This window comes from Poecilia mexicana, unplaced genomic scaffold, assembly GCF_051168715.1.
Source record: "Poecilia mexicana isolate PSO_F unplaced genomic scaffold, ASM5116871v1 scaffold_2, whole genome shotgun sequence".
Taxonomy (NCBI): Eukaryota; Metazoa; Chordata; class Actinopteri; order Cyprinodontiformes; family Poeciliidae; genus Poecilia; species Poecilia mexicana.
Genome location: NW_028263371.1, coordinates 46166454 through 46194236, shown reverse-complemented (window position 1 = coordinate 46194236; position 27783 = coordinate 46166454). Strand labels below are relative to the sequence as shown.

At 36.9% G+C, this 27783-nt stretch overlaps 1 protein-coding gene across 1 annotated transcript in view; it reads right to left on the bottom strand.

Annotated features, from left to right (window-relative positions):
- The window catches only part of erbb4b (erb-b2 receptor tyrosine kinase 4b), a 186278-nt gene that overhangs the window by 13826 nt on the left and 144669 nt on the right, over nucleotides 1-27783 (bottom strand). Inside the window, exons 18-20 of the mRNA XM_088003702.1 lie at nucleotides 22627-22749; nucleotides 20462-20560; nucleotides 14142-14327 (exon numbers count right to left, since the gene is read on the bottom strand). Coding sequence (XP_087859828.1) covers nucleotides 14142-14327; nucleotides 20462-20560; nucleotides 22627-22749 — 408 coding nt within the window. The remainder of the gene's footprint in view (nucleotides 1-14141; nucleotides 14328-20461; nucleotides 20561-22626; nucleotides 22750-27783) is intronic.

Genomic DNA, 27783 nt, shown 5'->3' with positions numbered 1-27783 from the left:
TATTCCAGCATATTTAGAAATGAACAAGCATCTTTGTGTCGACTGCTTTTCATCTTTTCCTTTTGAATTTTTGTTTAGACGGCAGGCAAAGACAACCTTTTTTGTGTCTTCGAAAAAATGTTGCTTGGGGAGAAAGGCTGGCAGAGTGATGAAACTTTATCATCAGCATCAATGAGCATGCTTTAGGCCTATGATAGAACTGAGAAATAGAGTGCAGAGTTGCACCAATAAAAGCTAAAAACCAAAGAGAGAAAAGAAAAACAGATTTGTATGAGAAGAGAGTCTTGGAACCACATCGGCCTAAATGTAATTATGATGTGCTACGGTTTTTATAATGTGCATATGATGCTTTCCCTTATTCTATATTCTTTGCTCTTTATTGCTTGATTTGTGGTTTCCATGTCAATTAACACGAAACAGCATAGATCAAAGGGAATGCAGAATTAATCCATGAAATATTAGGAACTATATTTTCCTTTTTTTTGTGCTGTTTTTGTCTTAATATTTTATTAATCAGTATTTTAGAATAATTGCTAATGGTCATTTTAAATGCATCAGTATTTAATGTCTATATCTCTTATACATAAGGTAGATCACAGGCTGTAGCACTGTACTACACACCTGGCTTCCTTTGATCCAAATAAAACGTGACAAAGACCGTCACTGCTTGCAGCAAATCCCTTTTAAAATAACATCACATTTCCAGTGCTGTGCCATTAAAAGTTGATTTCATAGTGATGGAGCAAGACAAGAACAAACAGGAAGATCAGTTACAGTGACAACAGGAGAGGGGAACAAAAAAGGTGTTCGTTTTTGTGTTTGACCCATATTGCACCATCCGTTCTTTCATCCTAGTGGTTTACCTTCACAGAATCACTCCCGCCACCCTGCCAGCATGTTGTGTGCGCCAGGTCCCTACAGGCATCTTCGGGATCAGGTGGCAAATTCATAACATACGCCAACAACATGACCTTGTCCTGGCCGAACCCACTCAAGCCCAGTGAAACTGGCAACAGGGGCCAACGGGGTGAGTGAGAATAAGAGAAGAATGAGACACCAGATGGATATGTTAATGTATTTGGCATGCTTTAATCTGCTTCTGTCTGTCTCTGTCATGCTCTTTCTCCTTGTCAATGAGGACAAACAGAAGGAAATGTCATTCTCAAAGCTTTACAACAGGCTGCTCAGGCTCTTTTAGGAACCACGGACCTTCTGCAGCTACAAATAATCATGGTTGTGGCAGAGAGTAGCTCAATTTGTGTCCCCTTGTGTTACAGCAGGCTGCTCAGGCTCTTTTAGGAACCACGGACCTTCTCCAGCTACAAATAATCATGGTTGTGGCAGAGAGTAGCTCAATTTGTGTCTCCTTGTATTACAGCAGGCTGCAATTTGCAGAAATGGTAAATCTTTAAAGAAGGAGGCTGGCACAAGAATCAAATCAGATATTTAGCCAAACATCTGGCAGTGTTATAAGCATATATAATATAATCATAACCAGCAGTTTAGATTTTGCTTTGAATCAATGTGTGAACATAAATCTCAAGATTTTAACAATTAAGAACTCTGTGTTACTGAATCACGTTACCTGCAGAACTAAAGTGAGTGTTGTTACAGGTGTCTTGCCATGACCACTAAAACTGTTGCTTTTGCTTCATGCACAAGCCAAACAAATTTTCACATCAAACCTGTATAGTTTTTGCTTGTCATCTTGACAGTTTTATTATTTGCTGACATTTGCAGAATAAGGACTTTGGTATGCTGGTAACTTTTGCTCTTTGAGAGATTGTGATGTTTTCAGAAAAACACCAATCAGGCATAACATTCTGACCACTGATAAGTAAAGCGAACGGCGCTGATTAACATACCATCTGTTAATGAGTTAGATCGGAATTAAGGAACAAGTAAACATTGCATCGTTAAAGCTGATTTGTTACAAGCAGGAAAAATGAGCAACTGTGAAGATTTGAGGGAGTTTGTCAGGGTCAAATTGTGAAGATAGACAATTGTTCCAGAGGAATCCCTTGAGATAAAGTTGGTTCCGCGGTATATGTTAAAGTACACAATGCAACACAGCACCTTGTCCCTGCCACAACAAACGGTGATTCATGAAGGGGTTGAGCAGCACAACATAATCTTAGGTTCTTGATATATTCTCATATCTCCCCAGATCTTAAAACAATCAACCATCTGTGAGATTTGCTGAACAAACAAGTATGTTGTAAAGCATGGCAATCTCACTTTCGGTTCTTAAAGGGTCTTCTGCTAATATATTTGGGGCAAATACCAAACCACACTTTTGGGAGTTCAGCGGTAATTCTCACTGTGAAAAAGAAAAAGTACAAAAATACAAAAAAAAAAAAAAAAATCATCTACAGTGTTGGTTGTCCCCAAGGCTGTTATCCCTCTTGTTATTTATTCTATATACAAAAAGCTGTACCAGTGCTCATCCTGGCAGGTACCTAATTAAGTTTGCTGATGATAAGGTCCTGGACCGCCTTCTCCAGAATAATGAGCAGGAACATGGTCCGGTGTTGGGTTTTTTTTTTTTTTTTTTTAGTTTTTTTTATCTACCTGTGTGAATACTCTCTTGAAAGCACGTCAAAGAAAAAAAAAATGTTAATCAATTTTGGACCCCAAGTCTAACAACTATCAGAGGGAATCATATACAGACTATTAATGAGTACAAGTATCTCAGTCAATCTAGATAACACATGACATACACAGAAGAAACAGAACAGATTTGACTTTCTAAATAATTATTTGATGTTAACTGTAAAATACTGATGATTTACAATGGTTTTGTGTAGAGTGTTTAACTACTTGTATTTTATGCTGCATTGGTTGGGCGATGGAAGCAGAAATGAACACACTAAGGAAAATAGTGACTATTGCCATTAAGATGCTGGGGATTAATTTGAATAACACATCTATAAACAGAGATACCTTAATGAACATGTTAACACTTTATTTGAAGGGGTGTGCATAAGACTGACATGACACTGTCATAAACATGACATAACACCTGTCATGAACATGAAGGAGTCTTTATGAATATTTGACTGTTGTCATGAAGTGTCATTCTGTAAATAATGACACTTTTAATGCAAAGTTGCTCTAAAAGTTGCATTGAAAGTCCATTAAAAATGCCAACTTTGCATTAAATTATCATTATTTAAAAAATCAGACACTGTCAATCCTGGCACATGATTAAGTAGTATGCAAAACAGCAATGAGCTGCAGAGGATGTTATTGACTTTTTTTTACATCGTCTGTGGTTAAGTGTGTCTGATGGAGATTGTGTGCATTGTAGTGATGCTGCTTTTAGTCATTAGTCAGACACAAAGCAGTTGCACTGAATGTATCTGAAAGAGCAGCTCTTTAGAGCTGCATTTACACAGAATTCCTCATCTGATCTCTTACAGCAAAGACTTCCCATCTAGTATGTCTTACATTGTCTTTGCTTAAAAACAAGTAACCCAATATGTTTGTTTTTTCCAATGGATGGTCTTTAGATTACAGCTGTAGGTTGTTTGCAAAGAGATAAGTGTACTGAACCACATTGGTGAACCACCTCTTGTGTATTTTATGTAAACATCACCAGTGCCTAATTTCAACAGCACTAATGACTACAGGAAATGTTTTTTTTTTTTCAAAACCGATAACACAAGAAGGAGTTTTTCGTATTTTTTATTTTATTTTATTTTTTTGACAATTTACCCAAACAAAATTTAGGCTTTTGTAAATAGCCAGAGTAACTTTCAAAATCAAACGATGGCAATTATTTGTTAGCAGTTTACTGGTTAAGTCTAAATTAAGTGTTTGTTGAAATACTGCATTCTTATAAAATTTACACATAAGATTAATTCATATTATTAACACTAATTTCTTTGCAAAGATAATAAAAAAAACATGCTTCAGCATCGTTTTTAGATTGTTGTAAGTCTAACTTTCAAAAGCCTTATAAATAATAGAAATAAAAAAAACAAAAACAAAAAACAAAGGAAAAAATATTGTATGCTTGTTTTAGTTAGTCCTACAGGGATGAAGTATTCCCTATACCCTCCATTTTTCATTAAGTTCTAAAGTAGTTTAAACCCCAATCGGCCAGACTTACTCGATCTGGTCAAGCTGCCCGTGAGCCTTTTCAACACTAAAACAACTTTAGAGAAAAGAGAAAACAGACTGTAACTACACTCCTGCCAGTCAATAAATAGAATAACTGACACTTCTGCCATTATACCATCCCTTTTCAGCTCTGAAGTAATGAACTGTAATAGAGAAATGATAATAATGATGATAGCCATAATTAGTGAGATAATAACAGGGTAATCACAGTGTGCCGTAACGGGAGACATTAGCCGTGATCTATGATTGATCTGTTGCAAGGGTTGCAGCTTGGTAATCGAGCAGGAAATCCCTGCAATGGGGAGATGGAAAAAAAAATGTTCTAGGGTTCAAGGATTTGTTGGTTATTAAACATCTCATAATATATGTCTTGTCTTGCGTTAATACCAATGAGTCCTGTGTTTTATAGATTAGAACTTTTATAGGAAAATAAATCACATTTAAATAAATCACATTTTGTTAGACAGGTGTTTTACTGTATTCTTCTGCTAACTAAATGTATCCATGTTGAATCTTCTCTGATGTTAGTAAAATGAATAGATAGGGAGAAAAAACAGAACATAGTCAAAAAATGCCAGATAAATGTTGACTATATGGACAAAGTTGTCCTCGGGCTCTTGACCCCACCTCCTTCTGTTAATAGAGCATTTGTTCTATTTCGTAAAGATATTCTATGACATATCCTAAATAATTTGTCTAAATCTAAATTGTAAGGGGCAAATGTGTGTGTGAACACATTATTCAAATAAAACTCACTCAAAAATGCGACTAGTACGAATAACACAGGACTTTATTATTGATGTAAATTAAGCGTCCATCATCTCTGAACATACATAAAGTCATGGCATCATAATGACAGGAATCAAATAACAGCAAGCACTATGAATCTGATCATATGTCAATGAATCTATCAGCCAGTCTTACTTCTCAATTTTTCCTATTCAAATCACATCCTTTAATGAGGAAGAGAAGGAATTTCATCCCAACCTCATCTGACTAACTCTTCACATACGATTAAGATCACCCTACAGTCTCCATGACCTCAGTGACTCAGTGGGACCTGCTTTGATGGGCGCAAGTTTGGTAAACCTTCTCGGTGTGAGAAAATCACAACAATGTTTGCTCTTCTCAGTTGTTTCTACTATTATCCTATGACACAGTACAATGTTAAATACTGTATAAAGTATCAAATGTTTTAAACATTCTCAACATCAGAACAGCAGCAGTTTTACACAGAGTCAGAATACAACGGACAAAAATGTTTAAAATATTTTTGCTCTTTTACTGCAGGCACCACCAGCCTGTGTGAAGTTATGTATTTAATGAATGTAATCAAATTAGTTATTTTAATTGTTGCATTTGCAGTTTTTATGCCTGTACTAGGCTTCATTTAACAGTGTGAAAGTGTGGGTGTCCAGAAGTCACTCATTAGTGTTGACCTGTCTCCCAGAACCACCAGTCTCATCCATTGTGTAGGCTGTCTGCAGTCATCCATTTCCCCCCATCACCCTTCTTGGCCACATCCATCTCTGCTCAGTCACACACTTTTCAAACTGTGTCACTGCTGTAGGTGTGTGTGTGTGTAAGAGAGGGAGATTGAGTAGGAGACAAAGATGGAAAAATGGGAAAGGAAAAGAGAGCGTCTTCCTCTTGGCTTGATGGAATACTTGATAGACAAAATGGCAAACGGTGAGTTAGTATAGGCCAAATCCTCTTTCTGTATCTGACTCTCTTGGCTGCTTTTTATCTGCCAGCTGCCTGAGGGTTTGTGACTTTACATTAACAGGTCATTCTAGTTGGCCAAGTTTCATTTCAAGCATTCTTTATGTGCTTTGCAGATAAAAGCAAAAACAATTCTCGTATGCCTGTAAGACAGCATGGTAATCCAGCTGTAGATTTCCCATCTGTATGTTTTTTATCTGCATTGGCTCTTGCTGGTAGCTGAATGAGCAAGGTGGTGCACATCTCATTAATCTTCCTTCTTAACCAAGTTCTTTTTGAAAAATTGTAATGTCCTTACTTTTTCGATCCCAATAAGCTGGAATATCATTGAAAAGTTATTTTATTTATATGGTAAGTGGACTTAACTTATATAGCACTTTTCCAATCATTTATGACCACTCAAAGCGCTTTACACTAGAGTCACATTCACCCGTTTTCACTCTCTCACAAGCACACACACATTTATACACCAATATGCAGATCGGTAGGCAGTTCGGGGTTAAGTGCCTTGCCCAGGGGCACATCGACATGTGGCAGGATGAAGCTGGAATCAAACCTACAACCTTCCAATCACAAGACAACTACTCTACCCATAGAGCCAAAGTCCCCCACATATATGGATTTATTGCACACAAAATGATATTTTCAAGTCATTTTGATTGCGATGTAAATTAGAATATTTCATAATGACTAAGACACTATGTAATTTCACTTGGCTGACACTAATGTCAGCCTAGTGAAATGTATGTCTACGTACTGTGCAGTGTATGAAGTCAATACTTTGTTGGGGCATCCTTTGTGATAAGGCAATGGGCTTTGTTGCAAGTAAGGTCACCCACTGCAGGAAATGGTATCCCTCATCTCTCTCTGCACCATAACCCCTAGAATCTTTATAGGTGTTGGGTCAGGTGAGCTTTCTGGCCAATCAAACACAGTGATCCAGGCTTAGCTTCATATTGTGACTCCCCCAAATCTTTACCAAACCCTCTCCTACATCCAGTGCGATCTCTTTGGAGCCTTTTCTAACTTTACTGGTATTAAAAGAAAGGAATTACTTCAGATATAACTATCATAGTCCCATTTTTATTTGGCACGTATATTTCTGTAACATAAAACAAGAATCATTATCATTTTAATTATTTGCAGTTAAACTTACAAACGTTAGCAACTATGCCTTTTGTCTTTGGGGCTTACACTATTAGTCAAAGTGTTTATACTTTATTTTTAACCATATTATGCTTGGAAATACGAATTTGATGCGATGTGATTTAGTTTAGTGGCCGGATAGTGTCACCGGTCAAAAATAAGGAATCTCTTACACTGAACTCTGACCCAGTGTTTAGACTGCAGTAAACGCAAAGCTGGGAAACAAAATGCAAACAAGTCAGTCCATGCTCCATAGCACAGACTTTTGTTGTATAGATAATAAAATCCAGATCAATATAAAGGAGTTGAGGTCATCTCTCAAAGCTATCTAAATGCCACTAGCATTTCTTTGAAATATTATATTATATAAGACGACCATGGACCAAAATGCTGTATTTGATATACTTTATTAGGGCATTATCTAGTGAGAACTATAATTTTTTTTGTCACTTCTGACTCTCCTGCAATGTACAAAATATACTAGCCTACGTGCAGTGTGGTTCAATATCCCAATACATAAACATTCAAAAATACATTAAATCAAATAAACTAATCCAGCTATTCAGTTGCTGGAATTCCAGCATACAGCTGCTGCTATAATAAATTAAATATTTAACCACAGGGATGGAGGCATTCTGGTCGCCGACACAGAATATATACTAATGCTGTAATGAAAGACCCCGACAGAAATGTTTCAGAATTAATTAGTACACACATGAAAGAGAGGCAGACAGCAAGAGCCAGAAATTGAGGAGAAGGAAGATAGGCGGACACTTGTTGACATTTCTAAGGGTTGGGATAATCAAAGGCTTGATTCGTGTGATCTACTTCTTGCTCTGTGTCTTAAAATCTAGTCTCAGAGCAGGGATGTTATCTGCCATGGATGGCGGGAATCAAACATAGGAAAGAAATGTTTTCTCTAAGAGTGCATATAAAAATAGGATTATGTTCATTGGCTTAAAGAATATGTCAACAATGCTTAGTAACACTTAGAACATGGAAAGTAGGACACAGATATAAATATTTGACAATTTGGGGTGTTTACCTGAGGTCAGTTGCAAGTGCATTTGAGTCATTACGGTAGGGGCTGTCAGTTTTTGGAAGCTTTTCCTCTTTATTTTGGCAGCCACGGCAATAATAATCATTTTAAAAAAGTCACTCCCTTAACCTGTTATTATCATGTTTAGCATGATGGCAATATACTCATTTGAAGGCATTTCTTCAGAGATACTAATGCTAAATAAAAAGCAGTGTGATGTAAAATAAAGTTCTTGTAATGGCTCTACGATGATCAAAGGAGGCAATAAGACATTTTAGGGAGAGTTCAAATTTAACATTTTTATTTGACAAAAAGCCAATTTAAAACTGATCCTGTAAGCAAATAAACCGATGACTATACCTACGTTTTATAGCAAGGGCAACAAAACTTTAAGTTTAAAAAAAAATAAAAATTTGCACAAAAGGTTAAAACATTCCTTTGCAACTTTTTGCTATTTTTATGGTCACTGGCTGGCTGAAAGGTGAACTGCCACCTCAGTCTCTAGTATTTTGAAGCTTTCAATAGATTTTCTCCTGAGATTGTCTGAACAAAAGAAAGATTAGCACGTCATGGTTCTGTCACCACTATGTGTCGCTGTAAAGACTGTGTGTTTCTGGGAACAGACAGTTTACCTTTACCCTGATGTGGCATTTTGCATGGAAGCCTAAAAGGTCAGTTTTGGTTTAATCCAACAAGAGCAACTTCTTCTACATTTTTATTGTGTCCTTCTAAACTGCTTCCAGCCAAATGCAAAGAGTGGTTCTTAACACTGACTTTCTTCCTTCTACTCTTTGAGAAAGACCCATATTTGTGGAATGTGTTGTTGAGCAGAGCACCTGACCTGTGGATCTTTGCCACTAGACTATTTTCCTCAACTTCACAATTGTGTACTACTTTAAGTTGGTCAAAATTAAAATCTCAATAAAATACACTAAAGTCTGTAGATGTAATTTGACAAAATGAGTAAAATGTTCAATGGGATTTAAACCCCTTTTCTCAATACTGTGGGTGTATAGATGTTCCTACGGTGATGTAAATTTATTAAGGAAATCACACAAAGTCAATGCAAACTTGATATTCTTTAACAAGATTGTGCATTTGGAGCACTGAATCAAACTGATTTTCTTTTCAGATTTTGGTAAATCAACTTCATTTTCTCTACCAAAAAATATTGCTTTTTCATAACCCAAATATGGCCTTCATTTAGACGAATGAGGAAGAATTGTAGATAGACATACATAAATAGAAAACCCTTTGACCTATTTCACAATTAATATTCAAGCACCAGTTTAGACTGCCCACAAAAAAATGTAATAGAAAGGGAAAAAACGGAACAGTTGGTCAGTGGGTAGATTAACTGAAATATTTATATACAAGAAAATAAAATCAGCTCTGATAACAGCATGGCGATCGTACAGCATGTGTAATAACAGAGGAACAAAACATAAAAGTGATTGTTCATGAGAGGTTATGGTATATTCCTCATGCTTTAATGTTCAGAGAGGTGGAAAGAAAATACTGGATTCACAAGCTAAAATAAAAATAAAAACAAAGCAGAGAAGCAAGTGGGAATAGAGACAGAGTGGAAAGGGAATTGGAGTGATGTGAGTTTTCATGGGAACCCTAGGGACGTCTGTAATGAGCTGGAGGGAGGCATGTTTGCCTTGCTTGGTTTACAAAGAGATATGACCCTGTGATACACACAGTGGGGCTTTTTAACCACTCCCACACACATCCATATAATACTGGACTCAAAGGAAACCCAAGGCAGTCATCTCAATGAAGACAGATTTACCAAGAATGAGATTTTGCAACAGTGTAATGGAGGCTTCTTAAATGTGTGGCACTGAAAGAGAACAGTTCAGAGCAACATCGTGAAGTAGGTCCCACAGGTAGCAGAACACCAGCTTGTCCTTCCACGGCAGAATACCAAGGGTTCAGAATAGCAGAACATTAAGCAGTCAGGTAACAGTCAGGTTAGCTGCTCTGTATTATCACTTGAATCATTCTGTGTCTTTTGTTGAATGTGTGTAGTTTGCAAATATACACATTCAAGAAAAAAAACACTATAAAACATAACTTGTTCAAACCAAGTCTAAAAAAAGTTGTGTATTTCTCAAAAGTACATTACAAAGAAAACAAAGGATATCATACGACCAAAAACAAGACTAACTCCAGATTAAATGGTTGTGACAGCAGTTCTAAATGAGATACAGTTGAAACCAGACGTTCACACTAAGAATACAAAGAACCTCTTTCCTCTTCCTGTCTAACATCAAATCCATTTAAACTTTTCTGCTTTCAGGTCAGCTACGATTATCAGAATTATTTGCATTCGTTAAAAAGACTGTCACTAATGTTAAGGCTAGCTAGCATGGCCACCGATGACTGTGGATAAATAGTTCACCTGTAAGGGGAAGTTGTTTCTCCTCCATTACCACATGGAACAGCATGCACACAAAAGTGACTGACACTGCTAATAGCTTCCTCCTGGTTATAATTGGCTGATTTTGACCGGGAACAATGTATTCCTGCAGATTGTAGCTCAGGAAGAAGTTTTTTTTTATTTTTATAGAAGTTGCATACCGCAGTGCATGTAAACTCCAAAATTTTAATTTAATAAATAATAAAATAAACAAACCTCAAGCAAATCTGTCACTCAACATTCAGTTATTTAGTTAATAGAGAAAAGCTGATAATGTCAGTAGAGGAACTGTTTCTAGATCCATTCATTTGTCCATCTCCACTCATCCTTGCAGGATCCCAGGGGGATGTGGCACCTATCTCCAGCTGTCAGTGGCTTGTGCACCCTGGAAAGGTCGTCGGTACATCACAGGGCACAGGGCAGGTGCTAGGTATTATGATTAATTTAGCCCAGGTGATGAACAGGCAACATGTCCACCCAATGGTCGCTTGAAATAGGCTGCAGATCACTTATACCCCCCAGCCCCCTCCCAAACCCTGCATTGATATGTGGATATAGGCAATGGATGGATGGATGATTAATTCAATATTTGCTGTAGGCCACATATTCACTTTAGTCCTCAAATTGTGCCTCTTTAAATCCCAAAAGTTAAACTCCCAGAAGCTGTTGTCACACTGAGCCCAAAAGCAGGGAATTGAGTGCATGTTGTGGCAAATTGTGTTTCACGCTGTCTCTTTTGGGGCTTAAGTGATGCCCCCCATCCCCCTTCCCCTGTTGTCTGACAGGGATGTTTATCTCATGAAAGACCACAAAGGATGTACAAAATAACCACCATCTATTGTGCGTTTTTTTGAATGTCTATAATGTTTACATCTTCCATTGTAAAATGTTATATAAAATATCCACATAAAAACTTATTGTCTTGTAGCTGTTATACATTAGTCCAATAATTTGCTTTGCTAATTTAGTGTTGTCAGAATATCTGTGCATAAAACAGTGGAGCTAAAATAAAAAAAAAAAGTCTCAACAACCTTCAATAAGTCAATAATTCTTTAAATAGTTGGACAATCTCTATTTTAGCAAAAGTCTGACATATAAAAATAGATTCAAAACAAGTTTCAAAATGTGAAACTTGACGGGCCGAAAAATATCAGCATCTAAAATGGTAGTGACTACGCAGGATGAAGGTCTATAAAATGTGGCTCAGGTCGATCTGGTAGATGATACACTTCACATAAAAAACAATATTCCTTATAAACTACCAAACAAAGGGTCAGCAATCACTAAATTAGATAGACAAAATATATGTCACAACCTATAGATTTAGAGAAAAAAATAAAATGTGTGTTTTTATTACCTTTTATGTTTGTCATTGGTTTATGGTAAATGGTCTGTACGTGTACAGTGCTTTTTCAAATCCAGAGGATCCCAGAGCGCTCAGTTACAATCAGTCATTCACACATGCATTTAATTCACATTTTTTTAATACCAAAAGTGCCTTAATCAATAGTTGATATTATTATCAATAATTATTTATATAAAATGTAAATTGAGTGAATGGTAAAAACAAATTGTCAAAGTCTACAAGCACACGAGTGCATTAGATGTCATGACTGATGATATAGAAGACAGACATGGTCAAGGTGCAGCATTGGTGAATGCTTTTCATTTACTGGATATTAGTAGGTATTAGTCATTAGTTTTCTTTGAGGGACCAGTATAATTTTCACAAAAAAAAAAAAAAAAAAAAAAAAGTATCCACTCCAAAATAGTACATTTAAAACTCAACTAAAATGTGCTTGGGCAAGCCAAATGTCTGGGTTTACAATCACTAAAGATAATAATTAGACTTTTCATGAACAGTGACATGGATATTTTTAGACGACCTAGTATGAGTTTCACTGACAAATGTATTGGCACATTCCAGAAGGTGAATGGAAATATGAAATTGGACTGGCAATGAAGTAATTAACTTCAGTTCAAATAAACAACTAGATAGTTGAATTTGACACAATTGGGTCTGCCAGCAGGACAATAATTTCAAAGCCACCTCAAAGCCATCACTGGAAAACACAGCACTTCCAAACAATAAAGCTCATCGAATGGTGTCTACAATTTTCATACTAAAAGTGGATCAACTGTGGAGAAAACACAGATCAACCAGAAAACTAACCAGTTTAAATAAGCTCTTCTTTTTCTCATAAGGTGTGTTAAAATATTCAGGAAAATTGTGCCGTGAACTTTGTTGGTGGCTTATAAATGTATGATTTCTGTGCAACTTCCTAATGTCTGCATAACAGTGAAACACAAACTCTTAAAATGGGTGGTACATTCACTCAACCACAAAATTAGTCCTCAGGAAGATAATTACCATAATAATTGTGCATGAGTGTACAAGAAAAAAGTGTGTTATCTAGGAGATGTACAAACTTGACATAATGAGAAGGAAGTGATAGTTTGTTATAGTCAAAATAAACATAAAAACAGACACCAAGACCATAGTATGATAATGATGCATTTGCAGTAACCCAAATAAACTGATCATTTGTATGAGTTTCAAAGAAGATCAGCTATTAATTTAGATTGGCTGTGATGATGGTCTTGATGCAGAGGTTACTGCAGGGATTGTGTTTCAGATTGATCTTTACAGTGGTAAAGACCATTTGAGACAGAATGCACACATACATGATAATAATAACAAAACGTAATAACAAAATAACAATGAACCAACAAAGTTTTCACAATAAAGTCTAACAAATTAAGTCTACCAATTTACCTTGTCAGTATAACAGAGGTTAGAACAAAGTACATTTTGTATTTGTATAGATCCAGCATGGCAAGTCTCACTGCCAGATGGAATTGCCTTTGATAAAAATATATATAAATATAAAAAATAAATAAAAATAAAACATTATGTGGAGGATGATAAGTGTGTCCCAAATTTAGATGATGATTTAATATTTCCCTTGGAAACTCACTGGAGAACAGCCAGCTTTGATTTAGCCAAAAACAGCAACCACAGTATTTGTATAAGATATTAAATCTGAGGCTGCATCTGTTCCTAAGTCATTTCCATTCGCCGTTCTCTTTCTTTTGACTCATTACATTTCTCTCGGTTTAAAACACTCTATGCAGTCAATCAGAAAAATGCACCGTGCTTGTGAATATTCAATTGTTAAAATGTGGGAGATACACATTTCCTTTTTTTTTTTTTTTTTGCGTGAAATAGCGCAGAATAAGACAAAGCTTCTGATTCTAGGACAGACAAATTCACTATATTTAATTAAAATTCCTTCCTGTAATCATACTCCTGTAACACTGAGTTCCTCACCGACATTTACTCCACCAAAGCCGAGCAGGTCTGTGAATTATTGAGCTCAATTTTTTTAGGAATATTGGAAATCCTTAAGCAGGCTAAAAACTGCCAAATCTAAAGCCTCTGAGGTAACTCGAGGATTTAAAGGCCCAAATGTATTATTTCATCTGATGTATCTGAGTACAGACAGTAACTCAGTTCACAATTGATCTTATATCCAAAGCAATCACTTGAGGTTAAATAGCAGACAAATAGCAAAGTGACTGATCTTTCAAGTGCCCAATAACATACTCATAGTAACATCTAGTACGACCAAATCAATTAAGCATTATAGCAGCCCCTTCACTACAACGTGTACTACTTCTTACCTTGGCAATCTGGACGCACCAGTTGAGCAGCAGCTGTGATCCGATGTTGTCCTTGTGCTCGTGGACGTAGTCAAGCAGGCAGCCATGAGGCATCAGTTGTGTCACCAGCTGGATAGTTGGACTCAGGCAGACACCCAACAGCCGGACAAGGTGAGGGTGCTCCATGCTGGCCATTATTAAAGCCTCCTGAAAAAAAAGATACATTTACACTAAGCAATGCGGGGTATTATGGGCATGGCTAGTTAAAGCTTGCTTTAAAACACGCAAATTAAATTACCTAGGTATATTTGTCCTGTGGTAGAGAATGTCTAGATTTATAAACTTTAAAAAAATGGTTGGTTTTAATTCAGTTGGATAATGTGTAAGTAATGTGTTGTTCTCATGAGTCAGATAGTTTGACCTTCATGTAGTTCTATTTTAAATCTGTGTAAACATCAAAAATTTGGAATTGGCTTGATGTGCTTAATCAATAAATTCCTAACCACAGAAAAAAAGCACATCAGTTTGTACATCTGCACAAAACGATGTACAAAAGGATCCCTTTGTTTTTATGTTGTATATGTTTTCAAATGAATTTTAATCAGGAATGAGTGGTGTGCTACTTTAGAAAAACAGTGTAATGCAGAGGTTCCCAAACTGTGGGGCGCGCCCCCTAGGGGGGGCACCATGTCATTGCAGGGGGGGCGCAGGAAGCCGTCTGGATGAAAAAACAAAACAAAACATGAACACTGTATGTGCTGGGTTTTTACCTTAGAATGGCCAACTCTCTGTTATTCCTATGCCAATTTGATACAGTAGAGGCTTCCACACTTCCCATATTTGTGTCCTCTGTCACTTTTATCAGCAGTTAAAACTGTTTAAACATGTTGTAACCTGTTTTTCCAAGCCGCCTTTAAACGCAACATGAGCGCTACGACGCTCGCGCTGGGTTTCCACCTGTGAAGGAGACCTGCTGCTGCTGTGCGGAGCTACGTAGGTTTGTGTTAGAATCACGGCAGCAAACCAGCAAAACCCAAAGAACTTTTCACAGTTTTTCCCTCCAAACTAACCGACTGAGTTGAGTAAAGCTGTTGGATCCAGGTAATGTTGGCTAAAAGATGACTAGCTAATATCAATACAGAACCTTAAGCTTAACAAGTACCTTGGAGGCTACCGATGTTGGTGTCTATTTTCAGCTACGTACATTCATTTTGCCCCCCCCCCCGTCACACGCGTCGTTTCAACCAGACAGCCATTTGTAATCCATAGTGGGGGGGCACAGAAAATGTTTGGAAACCACTGGGGGGGCGCAGAAGAAAAAGTTTGGGAACCACTGGTGTAATGAAAGGCTTCAGGTAAATGCAAATAACCACCAACATTTAGTAGTTTTTGACAAGTGTTCAGCTTCTGGTTATATGACACTTGTAACACATTTTGTTTAAAAATGCAAAAGCACCAATGTTGTTTTTGCATTGCCTCAGAACTACTTCTTTGATAAATTTAGTAATGTAAAGGAATCAAAAACATATAAAATAAGAGGTTTTCATTAATATTTGACAACACAGATGACTTTAAGGGAAGTGTGTATTTGCAAACCTTTTGGAATATTATAATGACCTAGATTTAAAAAAAAGAAGAAGAATTTCCATAAACAGTTTTATTTCCATATTTCAAGTCTAACAAAACTGATAACATTTTAATCCCTTAGAATCATCACCTTGATCAAAGTTCCTTTAATAGAGCAAAACATTTTGATAGCAAATAAGAGAAAATGAAGTCAGTCAGTTAAGTTAGCTAAAATGTTTTCAGATAAATCCTCATCATAAAAAGGTATAAACCTTACTCTTGAAATGTCATATTGTGCAAAGACAGTTTTCCTGTTAATGTCAAAGGACAAATGCTCAAACACTCTCACACTCCTGAAGCGTTCATCAATTCTACTATTGTAGACTGTACTGTTGGAGATCACAGGGCCCCTTATTCTCTTTAAGGCTGAAGTTCCTCTTGAAGTGAGCAGCAACGATGCGCTCAGTCAAAAACAGTGGAATTCTATTCAGTGCAAAGATCAAAGTGACTTGCTACTGCAAGACATTTTGTGGTCTTCATAGTAAAATAAAGATGTAGTAAATACAGCAAAGAGGGGGGGTTGCTGTAAATCATTAATACCTGCCAGGAAAATTTAGCAAAAATGGTTTCTTTCTAGTTGTTTACTTCACACTGTGGATGTCTTGTATAAATGTAAGAAATGCAAATCTCTGGCCTGCAGTATTACATATGATCAAGGTAGCACATCTTTCAACATTTTTTTTTAAATAAAATAATGCTAAAGGCAAGAATATAATTAAAATGGATTGAAAACTGTTCATACACAACCTGATAGGTGTAAATGTTTTGAGTCAATGTGACAATTGTTGAACAAATAGCTGTGCAGCAAAGTACACAAGTCATGAGGATTACACAGTCAAGAGAATGTAAACTCACCATGCTTCAATATTTCTCCTTTTTCCTTTTTTGTTAATTAAAGCTGCAGTAAACATATTTTCTTTTTTAAATAATTGTACATATTTTATTAAAATTTTTCATATTTGTTAAAACAGTCACTATATCCTGACAAAATGAGATAGATAATCTGTGAAAAAAAATGAAGCCGTGGTGACCTCCCTGAGGTTCTAATGCCATTGCTTAGTTAGAAACAACCAACCAGAGCCAGGAGGAGGGCATTAGCACTGTCAATCATCCTTGTGTATGTATACTTCACACCCTTCCCCGTTGCTCTCTGCTTCACTACAGCAACTTCCGTACAGTGGAGCCTACTGATAAGGATTGCTTGACCACCGATGAGTTTTCCTGTGATAGCAAGTTATTTCACTGCCAGCTGGAGACTCAAATTACAAGCACCACTTCATTCTAAGTTTTGAAATCAAGGAACATTTTTCTGATTGAAGTGATCAAAAGACGGGAAGACTTTCTGAACGAAGGGTTTCCTGATCCTGCAAGCCCTTGCTTCCGCAGGAAAAAAATCCCACAGCATGTGCTCCTTCTGCACCAGTGGTACAGCTGAACGATGCGCTCCAAACCTTTCTGTCCATAACTCCTCAACGTGCTCTCAGTTCCCATATAGAGGGATGCATTGAATTCAATGTCTAGTTCAGACAAGATACTCAGATAGAATGTTTTTTTATTTTATTTTTTTTTTTTGGATCGATTTAGTTACCTTCGCGTGTACTCTGTGTAAAATTGAAAATGTCTGCGCGTCTACTCCAACTGGTCAGGTGTGTGAATTGTAATCTATCAAAATGACAGATAGTCTTCAGATTTTTCCATTACTGTTTAAAAAAATGATCAAAGGAGTAAAACATTCTGTTAACACCACGTCTGGGTGAAATGTAGTGGTGGTAAAGTGATCAGGAAGAACTTAATCCAAGGTTCACAATATATTTGTTTAGTTACTGTGGATAAGATTTTAAATTAATCTACAAAACTTTATAACTGATTCTAGCTGGATGTAGTAAAACTCACAATTTCATTTATTTTGCTTAACTATTATCTGACCAGAAACACAAGACATCTGAGAAAATGGCCTGTATCAGTGATCCACAAGGACGTACAGCTGAAACCAAATATTTGCATACACTGTTTATGTAGATCAGCAATTTTTGTTCTAATTCTGACTTTACAGACATAGATCAACTAATTTAAAAAAGTAATAAAAATAAAAATATCAAAATGTTAAATTATTATTATCTCAATAAAGAGAAAAGTATAGGATCCACTAAATATCTTTTATTTCCACATTCATGTTAACTGTTTTTTTTTAAATATTATTTTTATTTTTTATTTTTTTTGCAAGGCTGTGTTTTGCTAATAATAGACATCTGAAAAGAACTAAAGACCTTAGTCATTTTACAAGGAAAATGAACAGAACATTTTTTGAAGGACAGACCACGGGTTATCATGCAGATTCATCCTGACAAGCCCTCAAGCAGAAATTTGGCTTCAAAAGTAAATATATTTTATAGTGAGCTTCTCTCTCTATAGGAACATTCTCTACTGCAAAACATACTATGGACATTATTAATGCACACATTTGAAAATGTGCATAGAAAATGCTACTAGTCCTAATAAATTGCTTTCTTGCCATCTAAACATGGCAGTTTGGCAGCCCAACAATGTTTTAAGGCCTGCAAAAAACCATTACTTTTCTTTACACTGGTAACATAGCAAACTCTAACCCAGACCCAGTCTACAAATCCAGTCTAGAAATCAATAAATCATTGTGATATTTTACAAATTTAGTGAAAATAGGTTTAAATCAGCAACAAAGAGAATCCAATCTACAATTCACTTTCTTTAGTTCTCCATTATGACTCAGTTGGAGACCTCCAAATGGCTGGATTGAAATCCCACAGATGCTTTCTTAGATCAAGACCTGGGACATATGAATGTGAAGACAACAGCTCAAATTCACCAATGTGTTTCTCAAAGGATTCCTAACCACTTTGAATTGTGGCTAAGACCATTATCCTACTGAAAGAGGTCACAGTTACCATGAAAGTTTTGGAAATTCTTTGTTTCATGGAAACAATAATTATAATTTAAAGTACTAAAAAAACATTCAAAATTAGCCATTCAAAACAGTAAAACTGAACATCAACCAACATTGAGTTCAATGTTTTTGAACTACAGACTTACCATATTTGGACATGGATGTGAATACTGAACATTATTTTGACTTCTCTGCTATGCCTTGGGCTGTCACTTATTGCAAAATAAAGTTTTCTTGTTGAATGTGATTTTGCTCAACCATTTGATTGTTTCACTATCCTTTACATTTTGAGCTTTAATCAGTTTTTTTTTCTTTTAATTTGCTTTAATTTTCAAATTATGGAGTTCTGGAATTCTTTGAAAACATTTGTCAGCTAAAGATAAAGAGCTGAAGTCGGGACATAAAATGTTTGAAAGAGCATTGTCCAAAACATTGCACTGCCTTTGCCAATTTGTGTTCAGGTAAGTAATGCACAAGACATCAAAGCCAAGTTGAAGAATTCATCAAAAAAAGTTCCTCCAAGCTGACTAATATATACCTTTCAGTAGCAAAGATAGTCAAATTACTCACTTTGACTGTCGCATTTTGATATGCCATTTTCTTACTCCAGTGAGAGAACTTTATATTTCCATCATAACACCAGTTCACACAGTAAATGACACAATTTTCCTTATTCAATCAGCTACTAGTTGAATCTATATGTAACCTTCAGCTGTGACAGGTACGTCACTCTGGTTTTCTGGTTATTCGACAAGCCCCCAAAGAACGCAGGGCATAAAATTAACCACACATGGGAAATTCATCAAAGCCATCATGACAAAAATAGTAATTCTAACACTCAAACACTCTTCCTTTCTGACTGTCAAACTAAGTGCAAAACATGAGTGCAAGTGGGTCGCGTTCAGTGTGTGTGTGTGTGTGTGTGTGTGTGTGTGTTGATGAGAGTTATTTCATCTGCATTGCATCATGATAGTGTAATAATTTAGATTTTTTTCCTTTTCCCTTTTCAGATGAGCCAAGTTGTGAATGTTTTATAAATGGGGCCGTGTGCTCTGTGCTGTGAGTCTCTTGCGTGAAATGTGTGTATGTCTGCATAGGTAAGACTCTTAGGGACCCCTGACTGTGACTTATGGGGCTCCAGCTTTTTGTTCTCAGTAGCTTCAGAGCTTTCTTTGACTTGTTTTTTTGTATCATAAAACCATTTTGTGGTGTTTGCTTTTAGGATGGCAATTTTCTGACAGTAAAACGTTTCTTGAGATTGTGTACTAGATCAACTAGGACCCTTCCTAGAATGTCTTAGACCAATTTGTATACTGATTAAATAGATTTTAATATGTATAGGAGCTACCTTTAAAGCACGTGCTCCTATAGTTCAGGCTACAAAAGACTTGAAACCGGTGCACTGGTTCACCTTCCAGGCAGACAAATACACAGTGTGGTTAATATCTCAAATCCATTCAGTCCAGATCTAAGCCAAACTGAACATCTGTGACAAAACTTGAACACTACTATTCAAACATCCTCTTCATAAAATCTGACTGAGCTTGAGTAGTTTTGCAAAGAAATCGTACAAAAACGTAAGTCTCTAGATGTGCAGTGGTTTTGCAGATAGAGAGAGAAGATTGGAATCTGCAAAATATTATGTGATTTTCATCTCTGCACACGTGTCCAAGCATGACTTGAAATACAGAACACTAGACTTGAGAAATGGTTATGTAAGACTTGAGTTTGGAATGAAAAATAAATGTTTTTATTCCACAGGAAACCAGAAATAGATCATTTTTAAGATACTCACGTCCATGAACTCCACATTTGCCTTGGGTCCAGTGGCCTCATTAAGGATTTTGATGGCCACAGGAATTTTTACAGTTTCACCCTCTGGGACCCAAATACCCTAAAGAGGAAAGAGAAGTACAAGCAGGTTTGACTCATTACACTGATTACAAACTCACATTACTGAGTGAAGCTGTGTTAAAGAAACATGCTATAGATCTTGGAAGAACAAGAGGAATCTCTATTAAAAATGTAGAGTTTCTCATCCTTCCAACTGTTTCATATTCTCACCTGCAGAGTATGAAAATGTTCGGTCTGCTGTATTAATAAGGGAATGTTGCCCTTGGAGAAGGCTGAGGTAAAATGACTGAATCTTGTTGAACAATCTAATTTCAGGTTGGATTACTGTGATTTAGCAACCAAACCATCTAAAGATTGTGTGAAAACATTACCCTCTTAACTCCTCGTATTATTAATCATTTTTCACCTTTGTTCTACAGAAACGTGACTGTACTTCAACAACACCTGGTATCATGTAGCAGAAACAAGATTTAAGTTTATCACTAGCTTTGTTTTATGTATTTTAGCCTATTTTTAACAATGTGTTATTCAAAACATTGTCAACGTGCTCTTATTGAACAAGTAAACATGAAATACTAAAGTTTTAATTGCAATCTCAATTGTTTTCATAATTTTTGAAACTGAACGAATTGCTTTTTGTAGTTAAAACATCTCACATCATACAATTTTAGAAAAAAAAATTGAATTGCATGAATTCAGTAATAAGAAGCTATATGGGTAAACATAATTGTTCTTTTTCAAAATCTCTGGTTCTACAATTAGCACTGACCCTCACATATTTCATATTTTATCTTTTTAAAGTTTTTTAAAGCTTTTTAAAGTTGACTGTCTATAGATTATTTATTGATTTTCGGTTTTCCTGTGGTATAAATACAACAAGACATTGAAGCAAATTCTGTTCACGTAAGAAATTACAGATGAATGTTGATCTTTCTGTCTAAGAAACTGACAATGATATAATAGCAACTCATCAAAAGCATTTAGAACAATGATAAAGGATGGCAGAAAAAAATATATAGAGAAGGGTCTTATATAGAGAAGGGTGGTGTTTTGATTCATTAGACGTTTATTTTCTGCATCCAAATTTATTTATGGATTTTTACACATCTTTCCAATGAGTTCCTATATTTATAGATGTAACGTTTGTATAGTCAAACAAATGCATACACATATTTTTTTTCATGCTTGTAGTTTAATTCCATTTCAAACTCTGATTGTGCTTTAGAAAATTTGTGCATGTGGATGAAAATACTATGGAAATTTAAATATTAGTACCTAGAGCAGCAGAAAGAGACACTTTCCAGTTTTATTATAGTGTCTTAATTGTGCAACTTAAAAGTCACAGTAACAAAAAATATAAAAATAACATCTTCTGTCAACTTCAGAGACACTATCAAATTTACAGGTCTTTGGCGAGTTTCAAATTTATTTATTTATGTAATTTTAACCTTAGTGTTCTCACACCAAAAACTGTGTTGTCAGCATTCATCAAAGAACTACACGTTAGTTGACTTACCATTACAACGTCCATTGTGCAAAATAGCATGATGCGACAATCACTGTAGTGAACAGCACTGATCCCAGATTTTTTTAATACTAAAGTATAACATATTTCCGCCAGAGTATAATGTAGACTTTCTAATTTTAGCTGTGTTTTTGGCTTGAATCTCTCATCCAGTATTGCACTGGCAATGACCTCCGCTCCCTCTTATTTCATTGTCACCCCAGGGCTCCCAGTGTCACCTATTACTTATTCTTTTTATTTTACACCCCCACGCTTTTCATCAAATATGCTGTCACTAATGATTCTGATATCCATCTCTTCCGCCGATCATAATGTGTGTCTGTCTGGCATCACATGAGTTACATGTCCTATATGACCTCTCATATGAGCCAGTTTGTAGACTGAAATCCTCAGGCAAAGTGCTACTTATCTGTTTTCAAGGGTTTGGTGGAGCAATTGAGGGGACAAATTATTTGTAGTCTAAATCCCAAAATATATATATTTTTTATCAAGATCTTTGCAACATATGTTTAGTAGAAAATGATTTTCAAATCCAAAATTGTAATCGCATATTTTAAAAGTCCCCAAAGCTCACATTTTACCTTGTATACAGTCCCAAAGGCTCCAGAGCCAAGGATCTTGACTCTTTTAAGTTCCGTTTCTTTAAGGATGCGAAGTTGGGCTTGATTAGGAGCTGTTCCACTGGGAGTCAGCGGTTCCACCAACTGAAAGCACATATCCCAAAAACACAAAATATTCAATTCATTGTTGTAATTTAAACTCATGGAGTTAAATCCACACACAAAACAGAGAAAAAACATCAACATGTAGAACAAAGCATGTTTTTGAGTTGTACTTACTATTTTGAAATAAAATATTTGTCAGACATGCTGTTGATAACTAAAAAATCAAATTGATGTGAAAGAAAAGCTTCATCCCCACAATGTTAGAATTATTCTGAGCTTACTAAAATTATGCTAAAAACTTTATTTACCCAAAATTATGTTTGAGGTTGAGTGCACTGCAGTGTGTTTGACTTAGAAGCCTTTCCTCCAACTGCCTGATTGTCACAAAAGGTTTGCAACGGGTCCAATGCATTTCATAAATTAAAATTACAATATGCATCAGAAAGTTCTAGATGCAGCTCTCCATCTCTACAGTGATGACACAGTTGTTTTTATCATGCAAAGACAGCTACCCTGCTGTTTGATCATCTGCAAAAGCATATGACACAACCAAATTCCATTTTTTCACTTAAACTTGACACTAGATGTTGAAAAGAAGTTGTAATTTTACTGGTGTTTTTTCAGCACACATCTTACCACTATTGATTTGTGTGTTCTTATACATATGTTAGCATTTTAATTTAGGTTATATTACACTTTTTTTAAAAATCTGAAATTAAGTTAAAATGTCATATTATAGATATAAATATTATACAGGAAGAAAAGAATGGAACAATTATGCTGCAGATGATCAATAAAGTCTTATATGGTGGTAGGTGGATAATTGTTCCAACAACAAAACTGGAGGAATGAATAAATGAAGCGATGAAAAAAAGAAGAAAGGTATCATCTGGGAAAGGCTGGACTAAAAACAATGGCGGAAACAACAAGACATTGAAATGAGAAGCAAAGAGCTAAATTAGTCAGGGGGTGCTAAAGCATGTGAGGGAGCAATATGAAGAGAATTGCAGAACTTGTAAGATTAGAGAGGGAGGGCAAGCACGCACAGGAAAACAGAGGAAGCATCTATCAGCCTAGCTGAGGTCTACAGCTACTGTCCCTCTGGCTCATGGGTTACCATTTGATTAAAAACAATAGCCATTTTTCATTTAAATGGAATAACAAATCAGCTTAAGCTGTGTGAAACAAGAGGGGTGGTGCACCACAAATACAGAGAACATAACCTAGATGTTTTTATAGCGGTTGGGTCCAGACAACAAAGACAGAATTCTATTTCACAGTGCTGAGAGCTGTTCAGCAGTAGAGGTGCTGAATATGCTGCGCCTCTGCAGTTTTGCAACCCAAAACTGAAAATAAAGCAAAACTGCACTGTAAAACAGTATAATATTTGACTGTCTAGTCATTGCAGGAGACATCTCAAAGTAATAGTTCATCTAACTCATCTAAGGATCTAAATGTTCCCGCTCTTTTATTTTGCTGCATTATTGCATATAAATAAAATATTTCTATAACACAAATACACCAGGGTATATTTGTACCACGGTGACATAGAAAGGCATATAAAATGTTTTTCTAAAATGTTTTAAGAGTCCCAGGTTTGGGCATTTCTAAGAAAAACAAAAAACAAAAAACTGGGATTTAAGGGGGAGAACTTGCTTGTTGGCTTTACAGCAAATAGAACAACTGTAAATTTAGATAAAAAGGAGATGAAAAGTTGAAGAAAAAGTCAACCAATTGCAACTCCCTGTCTTTAAAATGGTTATGTTGGTAAACATTAACAGATAATACGAAACAACATGATCAATAGGTTGATACCTACAGAATGCTCCTCTCACTGATGATTGTTTATTAGAATTATTTAGTTTTTTAAACCAAACTTGGTTTCCTATGTTCCCTCTCATCTTAATTTGTATTTTTTATTTTATTTTATATATTGTGCTTAAAAACAATGTCAAATTCCACAGTACCTCAAAATATTTTGTCAAAACATATCTGAAATTATAGTACCTTAGAAATGCCATTGGACTGCCAACTTTACAATCTAATAAGGGCAATGCAATTTTTTTCTGGTTGTTGAATTCATTAAAAGATAATAATATCGCAATATACAGACTACTGACTGCACCTATGTATATAGGTCACAATTGTCCATAAGAGGTGAGTGTCCATGTTGAACATACTCTAAGTTTTAAAAAAACATTTTATTATAATTATCTGACTTTTTGTGAAAAAAAGGTCTTTTGTGTCAAAGCGTCCTTTACATACTTATGTGGATGACTGTAGCTGCGGGTGCACTAACATGCTAAACAAAAAACATAATTGGTTTGTTAACATTTCTTTATTTGGTGACCGGTACTTTTTCCATAAGCTAAATGTGACTCCGCAGTGATGCTAGCTAAACATGAGCAAACTGTTTCAACAATAAAATCTCGTTCCAAACAGTTGCCAAAACAAATAGTAATTAAAGCTCCGCGGAGCCTCAAGCGGCCCTCGCAGCCAAGCGCCGCTCAAGCCTATAGCCACCGCGGATGTTCCAGCACCGCCTCCCGCCGGCCACCGCCGACGCTCGCGCGCCGTCCTCCATGCGATCCGCTTCGATGTCTTCGGCAGCGTTCACTGGCCATGCACCCAAAATCTGGAGCAGATTGGGCCATGTGGCAAGGAGATACAGCTGTTTGATTAACCTAGGGGGCGCAGTGGAGTCAAATTGCAATTAAACTGTATTGGGCTCCTCAGAGGTTCACAAGTTTCACTCATAAAACGTCTGGTGCAAATAGGATGATGCGTTTGTGAATAAGAGACGATCATATGCATATGGCGAGGGACAGCCATTTTGCCACTCCCCCACGGGTCAGTAGGCATTGACAGAGTTCATCATCATGTCATGTTATGTCAGTCTGCACAGGGTTGGAATCCATGACACACCAACATGTTTTACAGTGTAAAAGTAAGACATACAGTATAAAAAACAGGTGACTTCCTGTCGGAAGTGGGCGGGGCTAAGGTGATGTCATCAATCGACCACCTAACTGTGATGAGGGCTGGTCTATAATGACACATAGAAAGTCTGATGCATCTGTGACCTGGCATTAGGAAGTAATTTCACATTCATGTTTCATGATGTATATTCAAAGTTTGGGACTTAGCCACGCCCCCACGGGTCAGTAGAGTTCATCACGGCAGAGTTCATCATCATTTCATTTCATGTCAGTCTGCACAGGATGAAACCCATAAGAATTAGAGAGAAAAAGTAAGACATACAGTAGAAAAAACAGGTCACTTCCTGTCGGAAGTGGGCGGGGCAAGGGTGATGTCATCAATCGACCACATAACTGTGATGAGGGCTTATCTATAATGAGACATAGAAAGTCTGATGCAGCTCTGACCTGGCATTTGGAAGTTATTTCACATTCATGTTTCATGGTGTATAGTCAAAGTTTGGGACTTAGCCACGCCCCCACGGGTCAGTAGAGTTCATCATGGGAGAGTTCATCATCATGTCATTTCATGTCAGCCTGCACAGGATGAAACCCATAAGAATTAGAGAGTAAAAGTAAGACATACAATTGAAGAAAGAGGTTACTTCCTGTCGGAAGTGGGCGGGGCTAGGGTGATGTCATCAATCGACCACCTAACTATGATGAAGGCTGGTCTATAATGAGACATAGAAAGTCTGATGCAGCTGTGACCTGGCATTTGGAAGTTATTTTACATTCATGTTTCATGCTGTATAGTCAAAGTTTGGGACTTAGCCACGCCCCCACGGGTCAGTCGAGTTCATCATGGGAGAGTTCATCATCATATCATGTCATGTCAGCCTACACCGGATGAAACCCATATGACTTAGAGAGTAAAAGTAAGACATACAATAGAAAAAACAGGTGACTTCCTGTCGGAAGTGGGCGGGGTTAAGGTGATGTCATCAACTGACCATCTCAATGTGATGAGGGGTGGTCTGTAGTCAGATATAGGAAGTCTGATGCAGCTGTGACCTTCTATGTGGAAGTTATTGCATCTTGATGTTTCATGGCGAATAGTCAAAGTTTGGGACTTAGCCACGCCCACATGCTTTGACATAGAAAAATTCCTACGATAACTTTTCATCTTTAATGTCTCAAGTCTCTGCTGACTGAGTTTGAAGTCTCTATCTCAAAAGCTGCAGGAGGAGATAGATCAGATGCGATGTCTATGAAAAAGAGGAAATGGCTGATTTTGATCCAAAATGGCCGACTTCCTGTTGGGTTTGCACCATGGCTCCAAGAGACTTTTTTGTAGGTCCTGACATGATACACATGTGTACCAAGTTTCATAATTCTAGGTTAAAGCATGGCTTGGGGCTGATTATTTAAAAATTTCTAGGGGGCGCTGTAGAGAAATTAGGCCACGCCCATCAACGACTGTTATGGATTCCTGTTCGGGGATGGATAAGGATGCATCCTAGTGAGTTTGGTGCAGCTGGGCTGAACGATGTGGAATCTAGAGCCAAACGTATGGCGGCGGCGTTACCTCTGCTTCGCCGCGGTCCCACGGCCACGCCCTCTACAGAAGACTCTTGGCGCTTTAAAGCAAGTGAGACTAACATGTTATCTGTCATCCAACACAGAATCATGTTGATTAGGTGCAGTGAGCCAGAAAGGCAGCTTTCCATGGAAAAAAAAGCACTTCCTGTTCTGAGGGGGCGGGGCTTAGATGACGTCAGACTATGACAACATAGGATCGTAGGGGACCCTACCAGGATCACTCATGTCAAGTTTGGTGCAGCTGGCCTCAAAATTGTGGAATCCACAGCCAAACGTAAGGACACGGCGTTTAGGGTCACTTCGCCACGCCGCCACGCCCACCTGCTGGATTCAAATGAGCTTGGCTTGGAATCCTCAACACACCAACATGTTTTCTGTCTGTGGACACAGTTTCACCTCGATTAGGTCAAAGGGGTCAGATAGCGACCGTTCAGCGTAAAAAATGACACTTCCTGTTCTCAGGGGGCGTGGCCTAAGTGACGTCATCATTTGACCGTTGGGTATTGTAGAGCATCCCATGATGATCAATCACTGAAAGTTTGGTGCTTCTATG